General features: G+C 43.3%; 2 protein-coding genes across 2 annotated transcripts in view; both read left to right on the top strand.

Annotated features, from left to right (window-relative positions):
- Positions 1-344: 344 nt before the first annotated feature.
- Ebp (EBP cholestenol delta-isomerase) lies at positions 345-8594 on the top strand. Its single transcript, XM_070039183.1, has 5 exons — positions 345-410; positions 2104-2474; positions 7183-7219; positions 7402-7532; positions 8157-8594. The coding sequence occupies exons 2-5, from the start codon at positions 2174-2176 to the stop codon at positions 8378-8380; spliced, it is 693 nt and encodes a 230-aa protein (XP_069895284.1). The 5' UTR covers positions 345-410; positions 2104-2173; the 3' UTR covers positions 8381-8594.
- A 3377-nt stretch (positions 8595-11971) lies between these two features.
- The window catches only part of Tbc1d25 (TBC1 domain family member 25), a 28492-nt gene continuing 27785 nt past the window's right edge, over positions 11972-12678 (top strand). The window contains exon 1 of the mRNA XM_070040520.1: positions 11972-12052. The gene's annotated coding sequence lies outside the window, so the exon portion shown is untranslated. The remainder of the gene's footprint in view (positions 12053-12678) is intronic.

The following is a 12678-nucleotide window of genomic DNA, read 5'->3' as shown; positions in this document are numbered from 1 at the left end:
ACTTACTAGTTGTTGCCCAGAGAACAAAGGCACAGGGTAGAAGACTAGGCTGTGAACGTGGAAGACTTACACCTTGATTATTCTACGCGGAACAGAAAAATAGAAGTCAAGAACTGCTGCAGAATGGCTACAAGCTTAAACATCTACCAAGTTTGGCGAATCCCGGCCCCTATCTCACTCCTGATTTGATTGTAGCCAACTGCGAAAACCGCACCACGCGTGAGGACTAGGCTAGCGACAAACCCAAAGCTCCTATTGGTTGTGTTTCGCTTTCGTTTTTCCCTATTGGCCCACTCCATTAGGTGGGGAGCTTGTGGGGCGGGACTTAAACCAGGGCTGTTTTACCCAGTCAGCCAGTCAAACTGGAGTCGGAAGCCTGAGGGGAAAGAAGCACCTACCACGCTGCTCGGGTGAGTGCTTTGCGCACCCCCTCCAACCCCACTTAGGCCTGCACCACCAGCCGCCCCGAGCCCCGTCCCCCGTCTGGCTCCTACACAGGACTCCCAGGACCATAGTCTGGACGACCGAAGGCTCGCCCTTTCGCTGAGGCAGGGGGGGGGGCTAAGATTGGTAGTCTCTGTGCTGCGCTCCCCTTTACCAGGTTAGCGCAGCCAGTGGGGTCGGACCCCACTTCTCCTAGACTTTCTGACAGGTTGACGGCATTGTACGCTATTGCCTGGAGGCTTTGGCTTCTGGAATTCTGGGCCTTAGGACTGTGACTTCTTAATCTCATTTGTCCTGTGGCAGATTTCTAGAAATGTGAGGAGGGGCGGGGGAGCCATGAATACAAGGCTCTGGTCCCCACTAGCTTCCTGTGCCACGCTACCCTACCTTGAGCACCCAGTGCTGGCAACAGGCTCTCTTGACAGTGTCTCTCAGTGGTTCTCAGGTGTCCCACGTCAGACCATTGCCCTACCCCTCACACTCCCACTCCATCCCCCATCCCCTCCACACCACCCCCTAAGGCTGAGACCAGGCCCAGTTCTTTGTCTTCTCCACTAGACTGTGACCAGTGAGGTATGTCCCTTACCAGATTGTGACCCCTGAGGTCTGGACCAAGGCCTGGAACTAGCTTTCTGTTTTTTGGGTTTGGTTTCATTTTTATAATTTTATCGTCAAGGTGATGTACAGAGGGGTTACAGTCACATATGTAAGGTAGTGAGTACATTTGTTGTCAAAAGTTGTTACCCCCTCCCTTGTTTTACTCCCACTTTCCCTCCCCCTCCCCCTAGCTATCTGTTTTATCTATTTACTTTTGGGTGTGCAAGTGCTGGAGCTTGAACTGAGGTTCAGAGCACTGCCCTTAGCTTTTTCAACTCTACTTTTGGTGATTAATTGGAGATAAGAGTCTCATAGACTTTCCTGCCCAGGCTGGTTTTGAACTATGATCCTCAGGTCTTAACCTCCTGAGTAGTTAGTATTACTGACATGAGCCTCCGGTGCTGGGCCTTTAGTCCAGTTTTTAAAACCACAAGCAGGGCTGGGAAAGTGGCTCAGTGGTAGAGCACTTGCCTTGCATGCCTGGGTTAGATTCCTCAGCACCACATAAGCAAAAATGAAAAAAGTCGCAGGTGTCGCTGTGGCTCAAGTGGTAGAGCACTAGCCTTTAGCTTAAGAGCTGAGGGACAGTGCCCAGGCCCAGAGTTCAGGCCCCACAACCGGACCCAAAAATAAAATGAAATAAAACCACAAGCAATCAGATTTATGTATGTATTTCTGTGTGTGTGTGTTCGCACATGCGCACATGCCAGTGATTGAATTCAGGGTCTGGACTCTCTGATCCTTAGCTTTTTCTCTCAAGGATGGTTCACTACTACTTGAGCCATACCTCCACTTTTGGCTTTTTGGTGAGAAGAGTCTCACTGTCTTTCCTGCCTCTGCTAGTTTTGAACTGTGATCCTCAGATATCAGCCTCCTGAATAGCTAGGATTACAAGTATGAGCCACCAGTGCCCAGCTTCTTTTGTTCATTTTTATCATTAGATTATTTTTCATCCAGTTTTACAGTCAGTCTTATCAACAGGTAAATTCAGTTCCTTTACATTTTTTGTAGTGATACTGTATGCATTTGATTTAATCATCTCTGTCTTTTCTGTTTACCCAGGTATTTCTGTTCCTCTTTTTACTTCCCTGATTGTCACTCGAAGTTACTCAGCCAGCCTGCCCATAGAAACATGACAACCAACAAAAGTCCCTTGCATCCCTATTGGCCTCGGAACCTGAAGCTTGACAACTTTGTGCCTAATGACATTCCCACCTGGCACATCCTAGCTGCCCTGTTCTCTGTCTCTGGAGCCCTAATTTTGACCACATGGCTGTTAGCCAGTCGTACTTCAGTTGCCCCACTGGGAACTTGGCGGAAACTGTCCTTGTGCTGGTTTGCAGTATGTGCATTCATTCACTTGGTGATTGAGGGGTGGTTCAGTTTCTACAACAAGATTCTTCTTACAGACCAAGCCTTCTTATCCCAACTCTGTAAGTCCTAAGTTCTTGTGTTATTGGAGGGAAGGGATTTTCTGGGTAGGGTTTGAATGTTTTACCTACCAAGTCTTCCATTAACTTAATTTTTTTTTATTTTTGCCTGTCCTGGGACTTGAACTCTGATCTTGGGCACTGTCCCTGAGCTAACTTTTCTCACTTTTCTACCACTTGAGCCACACCTTCACTTCTGGGTTATTGGTGGTTAATTGGAGATAAGAGTCTCATTAACTTTCCTGCCTAGGCTAGCTTTGAATCGTGATCCACAGATTGCACAGCCTTCTGAGTAGCTAGGATTACAGGAGGAATCCACCAGTGCCTGGCTCCTTCTTTTTTTTTTTTTTTTTTTGGTCCAGTCGTGGGGCCTGAACTCTGGGCCTGGGCACTGTCCCTCAGCTCTTCAGCTCAAGGCTAGCGCTCTACCACTTGAGCCACAGCACCACTTCCGGCTTTTTTCTTTTTGCTTATGTGGTGCTGAGGAATCGAACCCAGGGCCTCAGGCATGCAAGGCAAGCGCTCTACCACTGAGCTACCTTCCCAGCCCATGCCTGGCTCCTTCGTGAGTTTATACATAAATAATACGCATAAACCTCAGTTTGTCAATTGTAAGAAGGTAATAGTTCTCAGGAAGCCGGGCACCGGTGGCTCATGCCTGTAATCCTAGCTACTCAGGAGGCTGAGATCTGAGGATCGCGGTTCAAAGCCAGCCGGGGCAAGAAAGTCTGTGAGACTCTTATCTCCAATAAACCATTCAGAAACTGGAAGTGGCGCTGTGACTCAAGCGGTAGAGCACTCGCCTTGAGCTGAAGAGCTGAGGGACAGCGCTCAGGCCCAGCGTTCAAGCCCCAGGACTGACAAAAAAAAAAAAAAAATAGTTCTCAGAGGCTGAGTCAGCCCAGGCAGGAAAGTCTGTGAGACTCTTATCTCCAGTAAACCACTAGAAAACTGGAAATAAAAGAAGGTAATAGTCAGTACTCAAATATATGTCAGAAACATAGAACAGTGGCAAGATTCCAGTGTGGTGGTATATACTTGTAATCCCAGTACTCAGGATGATTGCGAGCTCAAGGCCAGTTTGGGCTACATAGTTAGACCATGTCTCAAATAATTGAGCAGTGGCAAGCAGTAGATTTTATGTAATGATTTTTTTATCATTATTTTTTATTTCTTTTTACATAAATAGTAACATTCTTCTTCTGTGTGTAAGTGTGCCAGTGTGCCAGTCCTAAGGCTTGAACTCAGAGCATGGGTGCTGTCCCTGAATTTTTCTTGCTTATGGTTAGCACTCTACCACTTGAGCCAAAACTCCATTTCTAGCTTTCGTTTAGGGGGTTAATTGGAGATCAGAATCTCACAAATTTTCCTGCCCAGGCTAGATTCAGACTGAGACTCAGACTGAGTCTCCTGAGTAGCTAAGATAACAGGCATGAGCCATTGGCTGTGGGCATTACTACTTCTATTTGTTCTTTCTTTTTTTCTTTTCTTTTTGGCCTAAACTGGGATTTGAACACAGTACCTTACACTTTTGCTCATTGGCTGTTGCTCTACCAACTGAGCCACTCCTCCAACCCCAACATTCTCCTTCTGAACTTTGCTGTTTTAGGGAAGTCACTCCTTATCATTCCATAAAGAGCTTGTTTGCTTGCTTGCTTTTTTTATGATACTGGAATTGGAACTCAGGGACTCACACTTTCAAAACACGTATATTATATAAACATTTTTGGCATGTATCTCCCTTCTCCAATCTCTGCATTCTTGACAATACTCCTTTTGGTCTCATGAAGTTTTTGTCTGTATGTGTGCTGGTAGTGGGGCTTGACTCACAGCCTTGAGCACTTGCTTGCCTTTTTCAGTTTACACTTGGTGCTCAACCACTTTAGGCACACTTCCACTTCTGTCTCATTGTTGCTGCTTAATTGGAGAAAAGATGCTCTGGCCTTTCTGCCTAGGCTAACTTCAAACCATTTTCCTCAAATCTCAGCCTCTCTCCTAAGTAGCTAGGGTTACAGGTGTGAGCAATATGTCTTTGTATTGACCATTGCTTTATCTCCTTTGGGTAAATATGTTGAAGTAAAATGGCTGGGTCTTACGGTAGGTATATATTATGTATTATATAACTTTAGGAAAAACTACCAGAGGATGTTGATTAGTGTTAGAGTGCTTACTTATTAGTATACGTGAGGCTCTGGGTTCCAGCCCAGCACCAAATAAATATCCCTACCAAAATATTGCTGGTGGCTCATGCCTGTAATTCTAGCTACTCAGGAGTTTGAGATCTGAGGATCACGGTTCAAAGCCAGCCCAGGCAGGAAAGTCCGTGACTCTTATCTCCAGTTAACCACCAGAAAACCAGAAGTGGCACTGTGGCTTAAGTGGTAGAGCACTGGCTTTGAGCTGAAGGGCTCAGGGTCAGTGCCCATGCCCAGAATTCAAGCCCTACAACTGACAAAAAAGTAAGCTGGAAGTGAAGCTATGGCTTCACAGTATCTGAATTCAAGCCCTAGGACTGGCACACACAAAAATGGTATGCTGTGTTATATTTCTATCACCAGAACTGGAGAATTCTGGTTCCTCAATATCTGCATCAAAATTTGGTATATTCAGGTGGTAAGTTTTAGTTATTCTAATGAATGTAAGTGATTTGTTTTCTTTAGTGTTCTAATGGAAGTTTGAGCTCTTCCGTATGTTCATTGACCATATTGGAATCCTCTTTTGTGAAGAATCTATTATCTCTCTCTCTTTTTTAAATGAGCTACATCCCCTATATTAGGTGATCTTTTTCTACTTCTTTTTTTGAAATTTATTCTTTTTTATTGTAAAGGTAATGTACAGAGGGGTTATAGTTACATATGTCAGATAATGAGTACATTTCATTTTGACCAGTGTCACCCCTCCCTCATTTTTGCCCAATGTTTTTTGGTTCCAGTCCTGGGGCTTGAACTCAGGGCCTGGGCATTTTCCCTGAGCTGCTTTTGCTCCAGGCTAGCACTCTACCACTTGAACCACAGTGCTACTTCCAGCTTTTTCTGCTTATGTAGTACTAAGGAATCGAACCCAGGGTTTCATGCATGCTAGGCAAGCACTCTACCACTAAGCCACATTCCCAGCCCTTGCCCAGTTTTCCCTCTCTCCACCCTCCCCCTTTCCCTCTCCCTTTCCCTTTTTCTTATTTTCTGCTTACTCTTTTTTTTTTTTTTTTTTGGTCATGGGCCTAGGTGCTCTTGAGCCTTGAGCTCATGGGCCTTGAGCTCTTCAGCTCAAGGTAAACACTCTACCACTTGAGCCACAGTGCCACTTCTGGTTTTCTGAGTGGTTTCGTGGAAATAAGAGTCTCATGGACTTTTCTGCCTGGGCTGGCTTTGAACCATGGTCCTCAGATCTCAGCCTCCTGAGTAACTAGGATTATAGGCATGAGCCACCAGCACCTGGCTCTGCTTACTTTTTATTCACTCATCTGTTCATCTGTATCTTCTCCCTCTTCCATTTTCTTTTTTTTCCTCCAAATTTGCTTTATATAATTGGATGAATATAAATTAATGAACAAAAACTTAAGCAAGATACATGTAACAATTTTTGGGGGGGGATCCGGTCATGGGGCCTGAACTCTGGGCCTGGGCGCTGTCCCTCAGCTCTTCAGCTCAAGGCTAGCGCTCTACCACTTGAGCCACAGCACCACTTCCGGCTTTTTTCTTATGTGGTGCTGAGGAATCAAACCCAGGGCCTTGAGCATGCAAGGCAAGTGCTCTACCACTGAGCCACCTTCCCAGCCCTAAATGAGATTCTTTCATTTTTTTCAAACTCATCTTTAAGTCTTTACATCATGGGGCTCATATGGAAATTAACATATGGACATTACAGTTGAATGCCAAATTAACTAATTATGACATATTAAATTCTTTTATAATGCAATCATGAAGACCCTTCACACCATTTGTGTTTTGTATGTAGAAAAGTGTTAGAATCAGGGGCTGGGAAGGTGGCTCAGTGGTAGGGCGCTTGCCTTGCATGCCTGAGGCCCTGGGTTCGATTCCTCAGCACCACATAAGCAAAAAGAAAAAAAAGCCGGAAGTGGCGCTGTGGCTCAAGTGGTAGAGCACTAGCCTTGAGCTGAAGAGCTGAGGGACAGCGCCCAGGCCCAGAGTTCAGGCCCCACGACCGGACCCAAAAAAAAAAAAGTGTTAGAATCACAAATCCAACTCAAAAAAATAATAAGAAATATTTGACTTGTTATCTGGAGACTGCTTCTCCTTTCAATAATGATTTTTAGTTGTAATATCAATGAGCTGAAAAAATAAGTCACCTTTTGAGAACATAAGGAAAAATAAACACATGCAAAATGGATAAAACACACTACTACATCTTTACTAGGCCATCTCTACTTCTAATACTTCAGAAACTTAGAGATTTAGCATACTCTTCCTCCATTTTCTTTTACCCCCTCATTGCCTGTTTTATGCACTTCACTATCTATACATACCTCCTTTTATGCTTTCTGCTGGGGCTGGCTTTGAACCATGATCCTCAAATCTCAGCCTCCTGAGTAGCTAGGATTACAGGCATGAGTACTTAGAATCCAAACTGCTACTCCCTTTTCACAGCTGAGGGAACTGAGGCATAAGGATGTTATGAAGTCTGTCTTACTGGGGCACTCACAAATGTGAATCTCTATTTTTGCCTTTTCTCATATCTTTCTGTTTCCTTTTAGGGAAAGAGTATTCCAAGGGAGACAGCCGTTACATCATGTAAGTGTTTACTTCTTATTTTATTGTGAAGGAAAAATCACGGTTTCATTTATTTTTATGAGACAGATTATGTGACACCTGCACTAATTTGTAGTGGTGTTGGTGAGTCAGGGAGCACTAATAGGGTACCCTGAAGACAAAGCACACTGAGACCAATGTCCCTCCATCCTTTCTCTTAACAGTTGTGACAACTTTATCGTCTGTATGGAGACCATCACAGCTAGCATGTGGGGACCACTCAGCCTGTGGGTAGTGATTGCCTTTCTCCGCCAACAACCAGTTCGTTATGTTCTACAGCTCATGGTCTCTCTGGGTGAGGAAAAGATCATACAGGGCACTAGAGGGCTTGAAGGTGGGATCCACAGACACAGGAACATCCCTGTGGAGATTATTATCCAGGGATAAGTTTGACTGAATGCCAAAAATATCCTGAGGTTTGAGTAGAACAACCCAGCCATGCTCTGAACTTATCTATCCAGCAAGGGAACTGGTGGCTCAAGCCTGTAATTCTACTACTTAGGAGGATTAGATCTGAGGATCATGGTTCAAAGCCAGCCCAGGAAGGAAAGTACATGACTCTTATCTCCAATTAACCACCAAAAAGCCAGAATTAGAGCTGTGGCTCAAGTAGTAGAGCAATAGACAGCCTTGAGCAAAAGCATTCAGGGATCCAGGCCTTGAGTTTCAACTCCAAGACTGGCACCAAAAATTTTTTCTTTAATTTCTGGAGCTATGAAGTGTTCCTAAATTCAGAATGTTTCCACACTATTTTTTTAATCTCACTTTGCTGATTTCTCAGATTTTCAGCTCTGATTTCAGAGTTCTTTGAGTGTGAGATCCTGAGCTTTGAGACCTTGAAGGATACATTGAAATAGAGAATTTGGGCTAGCCCTTCCTTCTCCTCATGGGGGCTTCTCCTTCCTCTTCCCTCCCACAGGCCAGATCTATGGAGATGTTCTGTACTTCCTGACGGAGTATCGAGATGAATTCCAGCATTCGGAGATGGGCCACCCAGTCTATTTCTGGTTTTATTTTGTCTTCATGAATGCCTTATGGCTGGTGATACCTGGAATCCTCTTGCTCGATTCTGTGAAGCAGCTTACTCATGCTCAGAGTATGTTCGACTCCAGAGTCACAAAAGCCAAGAGGAAGTTAAACTAAGGACCAGTGGACTGAGCTGGAGGACTTCGTGAAGACGCACTCTCCATTTGCCAGAAGAATCTAAACCTGATCTCACATGTTGGAGGAACAAAGCGAACTGATCTCTCATATTCAGGCCAGTAACCAAAAAAATAAGGGCTATATTGGAGGTATTGTCAGGAGCAATTGGGAAAAAGAATTTTTACAACCAGTTAATAAAAGCTCTTCAATCTAACATAGAGTGACTTTTAATTATGAATCCAAAGATGCCCTGTCATTGACCCCCACAGACCCTTCCCACCCATCACTAACTCATCCACAGATCCAAATCATCATAGACCTCCCATCTCTAACCTCACCAACTCCTAGCACTGACCGCATACATGCCTATTATTTTCCCCTACAGATCCCATAATTTACTACCTAGATTCCCCCTTTAAGACCATCCCATCATTCGCACCAAAGACCCTATCATTGATCCCATGGTTCACTTATATTAGTCAGCTTGGGCTGCCATAACAAAAAGCCTAAGACTAAGCCGGCGCTGGTGGCTTACGCCTGTAATCCTAGCTACTCAGGAGGCTGAGATCTGAGGATCGTGGTTCAAAGCCAGCCTGGGCAGGAAAGTCTGTGAGACTCTTATCTCCAATAAACCACTAGAAAACTGGAAGTGGCACTATGGCTCAAGCAGTAGAGCGCTCACTTTGAGCTGAAGAGCTGAGGGACAACGCCCAAGCCCAGAGTTTAAGCCTCATGACCTACCAAAAAAAAAAAAAAGCCTAAGACTGATTGGCTTAAGCCACAGAAAGAAAGGTTCTCAGAAGCTATTCAAGGTATTAGCCAATTTGGTTTTTTTCTTTTTTCTTTTTCTTTTTTTCTTTTTGCTAGTCCTGGGGCTAGAACTCAGGTGTCTCATGGGTATTGCTTCCTGAGCTGGCTTTGAACCATAACCCTCAGATCTGAGAAGACAGGATTAAATGCATGTGTTTCGTTTCTTTGAGGCCTGTTTTTTGGCTTTTAAGTAACTTCTTTTTCAGTGTTCTCACATGGTCTTTGCTCTGTACACTTCATTTCTAGTATGTTTGTATCCAAATTTCTTCTCAGAATACCAGTTAACCAAGTACTGACAGCTTGCACCTATAATCTTAGCTATTCAAGAGATCCTGAGGATCATGGAGTTTTCAAAACAAATTTGTGGAGGAAACAAAATAGTCCATAACATTCTGCCATCTGGTCTCCTCAAATTCATATCCTTTTTTGTGTGCCAGCCCTGGGGCTTGAACTCAGGGCCTGGGAGCTGTCCCTGAGTTTTGCTCAAGGATAATTCCACTTCTAGCTTTTTAGTGGTTAATTGGAGGTTAGAGTCTCACAGACTTTCCTGCTTGGGCTACTTTGAACCCCAATTTTTATTTATATTTTTATTTTTATTTACTTTTTTTTTGGGGGGGGGTCCGGTCGTGGGGCCTGAACTCTGGTCCTGGGTGCTGTCCCTCAGCTCTTCAGCTCAAGGCTAGCGCCCTACCACTTGAGCCACAGCGCCACTTCCGGCTTTTTTCTTTTTGCTTATGTGGTGCTGAGGAATCGAACCCAAGGCCTCAAGTATGCAAGGCAAGTGCTCTACCACTGAGCCACCTTCTCAGCCCCTGAACCCCAACTTTTATATCTCAACCTCCAGAGTAGTAAGGAATTTAGGCATAAGTCACCGGTGCTCACTCCATAACCTTCTTGCATGAATATTTTATTTACTCTCATACCAGCAGCCCAAACTCTTTATTCATTGCCAAATTTTTCTTTACTTTTTTGTAGTATTGGTATTTGAACTTAGGTATTATGCTTGCTAGACAGGTGCTATACTGCTGAGCACTGATTTTTTTTCAAAAGTTTTTTTTATTGTTATTATAAAGGTGATGTACAGAGGGGTTGCAGTTATAAAGTTAGGTAAGTGCAATTTCTTTTTTAAAAATGTCACCCCTTCCCTCATTCTCTCCCAGTTTTTCCCTCCCATCCCTACACACAAGTTGTAAAGTTCATTTTCAACATACTGTCCAGTGAATATCACTGCTGTATTTGCTTACCCTTTGTCCCTCCATTTCTGTACTCCCCATTGCCCTCTCAAAAATAGATAAATGAACAAACAAGACAAAAGGAAAAAACAAAAACAGCAATGAAGGAAAAAAAAACCTTTTGTTTCTGTTTCCTGTCTAATTCACTTCTTGAGAATCTCAAACTTGCAACCATGCATGACCCATAACATATTTATCATAAGCCATTCTTTTCATCTATGCCTATTTTACCTGATAAGGTTTGGAGACAGCACATGATGAAGAATTTTGTCTAGAGGTGTCAAAATCAGGACATAAACTCTACAACCACTATAGTGACCCTTGTCTATAACTCAGCTGCATGACCTCCTGTCTAAACCCTGGGGCAAATTTATGATCAATGTCCTGGTTATATTTAGGTCCTTAGTCAGGGGACTTTTTTTTCTTTTTTTAATAATTTTTATTGTGATTAAGTAATTACATAAATTTCACAAATTTCACAGTATTGTGATAGTGATAGTTAAAGTCACGAACACATTCTAACCTTCATGAGGCAAATTGTCATGATCATGATCTATAAAGTTTGTGAATTCTATGAGCTTTGACAATACAACTACTTCTTCCACATGGGATGGTATGTACATTTCTTTCCTTTTGCTTAGTGTTAGCCGTCCCCTCTTTCCCTCATTCCCATCCTCCCATCGCTGTTCTTGAGTTGCTTAGTTTGTTTTCATCAATGTCCAGTGCAGCTGATGGGCCCCTTGTTGTATGTTTCCTTCTGTTTCTCTCTGATTCTGTGTCCTCCTAGCTTCCCTTAGATGTGCATATATATATATATATATATATATATATATATATATATGTATGTATATGTATATGTATGTGTATATATATCTATACACACACACATATATACATGTATCATATATGTGGTCAACACATGGGGTCATTTAGTAATGAAACAACAAGATGAGTGGACATCCTTTGTTTCTTAAGTCCTGTTTACTTTGTCATATCTCTTTGCATTTTGAATTTAACATCCACATATCAGGGAGACCATGTGCCATTTGTGTCTGCTCTTGGCTTACCTCACTCAAAATTATTTTTTCTAGTTCCATCCATTTCCCTACGAATGCCATTATTTTGTCCTTTTTTTTTTTTGTCAGTCATGGGCCTCGAACTCTGGGCTTGGGCACTGTCCCTGCACTCTTCATTTCAAGGTGAGCATTCTACCACTTGAGCCACAGCACCACTTCTGGTTTTTTAGTGGTTTATTGGAGATAAGAGTCTCACGGACTTTCATGCCCAGACTGACTTTGAACTGCGATCCTCAGATCTCAGCCTCCTGAGTAGCTAGGATTACAGGTGTGAACCACTGGCGCCCGTTTTTTTTTTTTTTTTTTGTCCTTTCTAATGGCTGCATAATATTCAATTGAATAAGTTGCCACAATTTTTGGATCCATTCATCTGTAGTGGGGCAACAGGTTGTTTCATAACTTGGCTATTGTGAACATGGAGGAGCATGTGTCCTCGTATCCTGGTTACTGTTGCCGAGCACTAATTTGTGAGATGGAGTTTTGCTTCTGGCTCAGACATGGACCTAAACTGCAGTTTGCCTATTCTGAGTTTCCCCTTATAGCTGACATGCCAGGTATGTATCATCCCAACTACTTTCTCTTGAAATAGAATCAGACTTTTCTACCTGGACTGGTCTGAAACCAGTGTCTGTTTCCCACACAGTTGTGATGAGAGCCATTTTCCAGCCCACCCAGCTATTGGTTCAGAGGGAGTTTCAAGTGTATATATCTGGGCTGACCTTGAACGTATGACCCTCCTGATCTTAGCCTCTCAAGTAGCTAGAATTACAGGTGTAGGCTATTGATACATACAGGTACAGATATTTTTTCAGTGCCCAGGGGATTAAACCCAGGGCATTGTACAAGCACTTATTACTAAACCACCTCTCCCAACCTCCACGTAAGCTTCATATCCAACTCTCACCTAAATATGTAAATCAAATTAGGAAACTTGGAATATGACACATCTTCATTCTGAGTCAAATTGCTCTTTATCTGGGAACCTGCAAGACCATATCACTTTTCTGCTTAAAAAATGCAGTAGTGATAGACAGATGTTAGATAGCCCCCCCCCAAAAAAAGATAGATAGTCCCATCCCAAAGTGGAGAAATTGGAAAGAAAGGGGATCACAGGTCCTAAGTTAAATCCAAAATAAACAGGCTAACACCATTTAATGTTTTTTTGTGCCAATACTGGGGT

This window comes from Dipodomys merriami, unplaced genomic scaffold (assembly GCF_024711535.1).
Source record: "Dipodomys merriami isolate MVZ:Mamm:240054 unplaced genomic scaffold, mDipMer1.0.p SCAF_3, whole genome shotgun sequence".
In the NCBI taxonomy this organism is placed as follows: domain Eukaryota; kingdom Metazoa; phylum Chordata; class Mammalia; order Rodentia; family Heteromyidae; genus Dipodomys; species Dipodomys merriami.
This window is presented reverse-complemented; position numbering and strand designations above follow the sequence as displayed.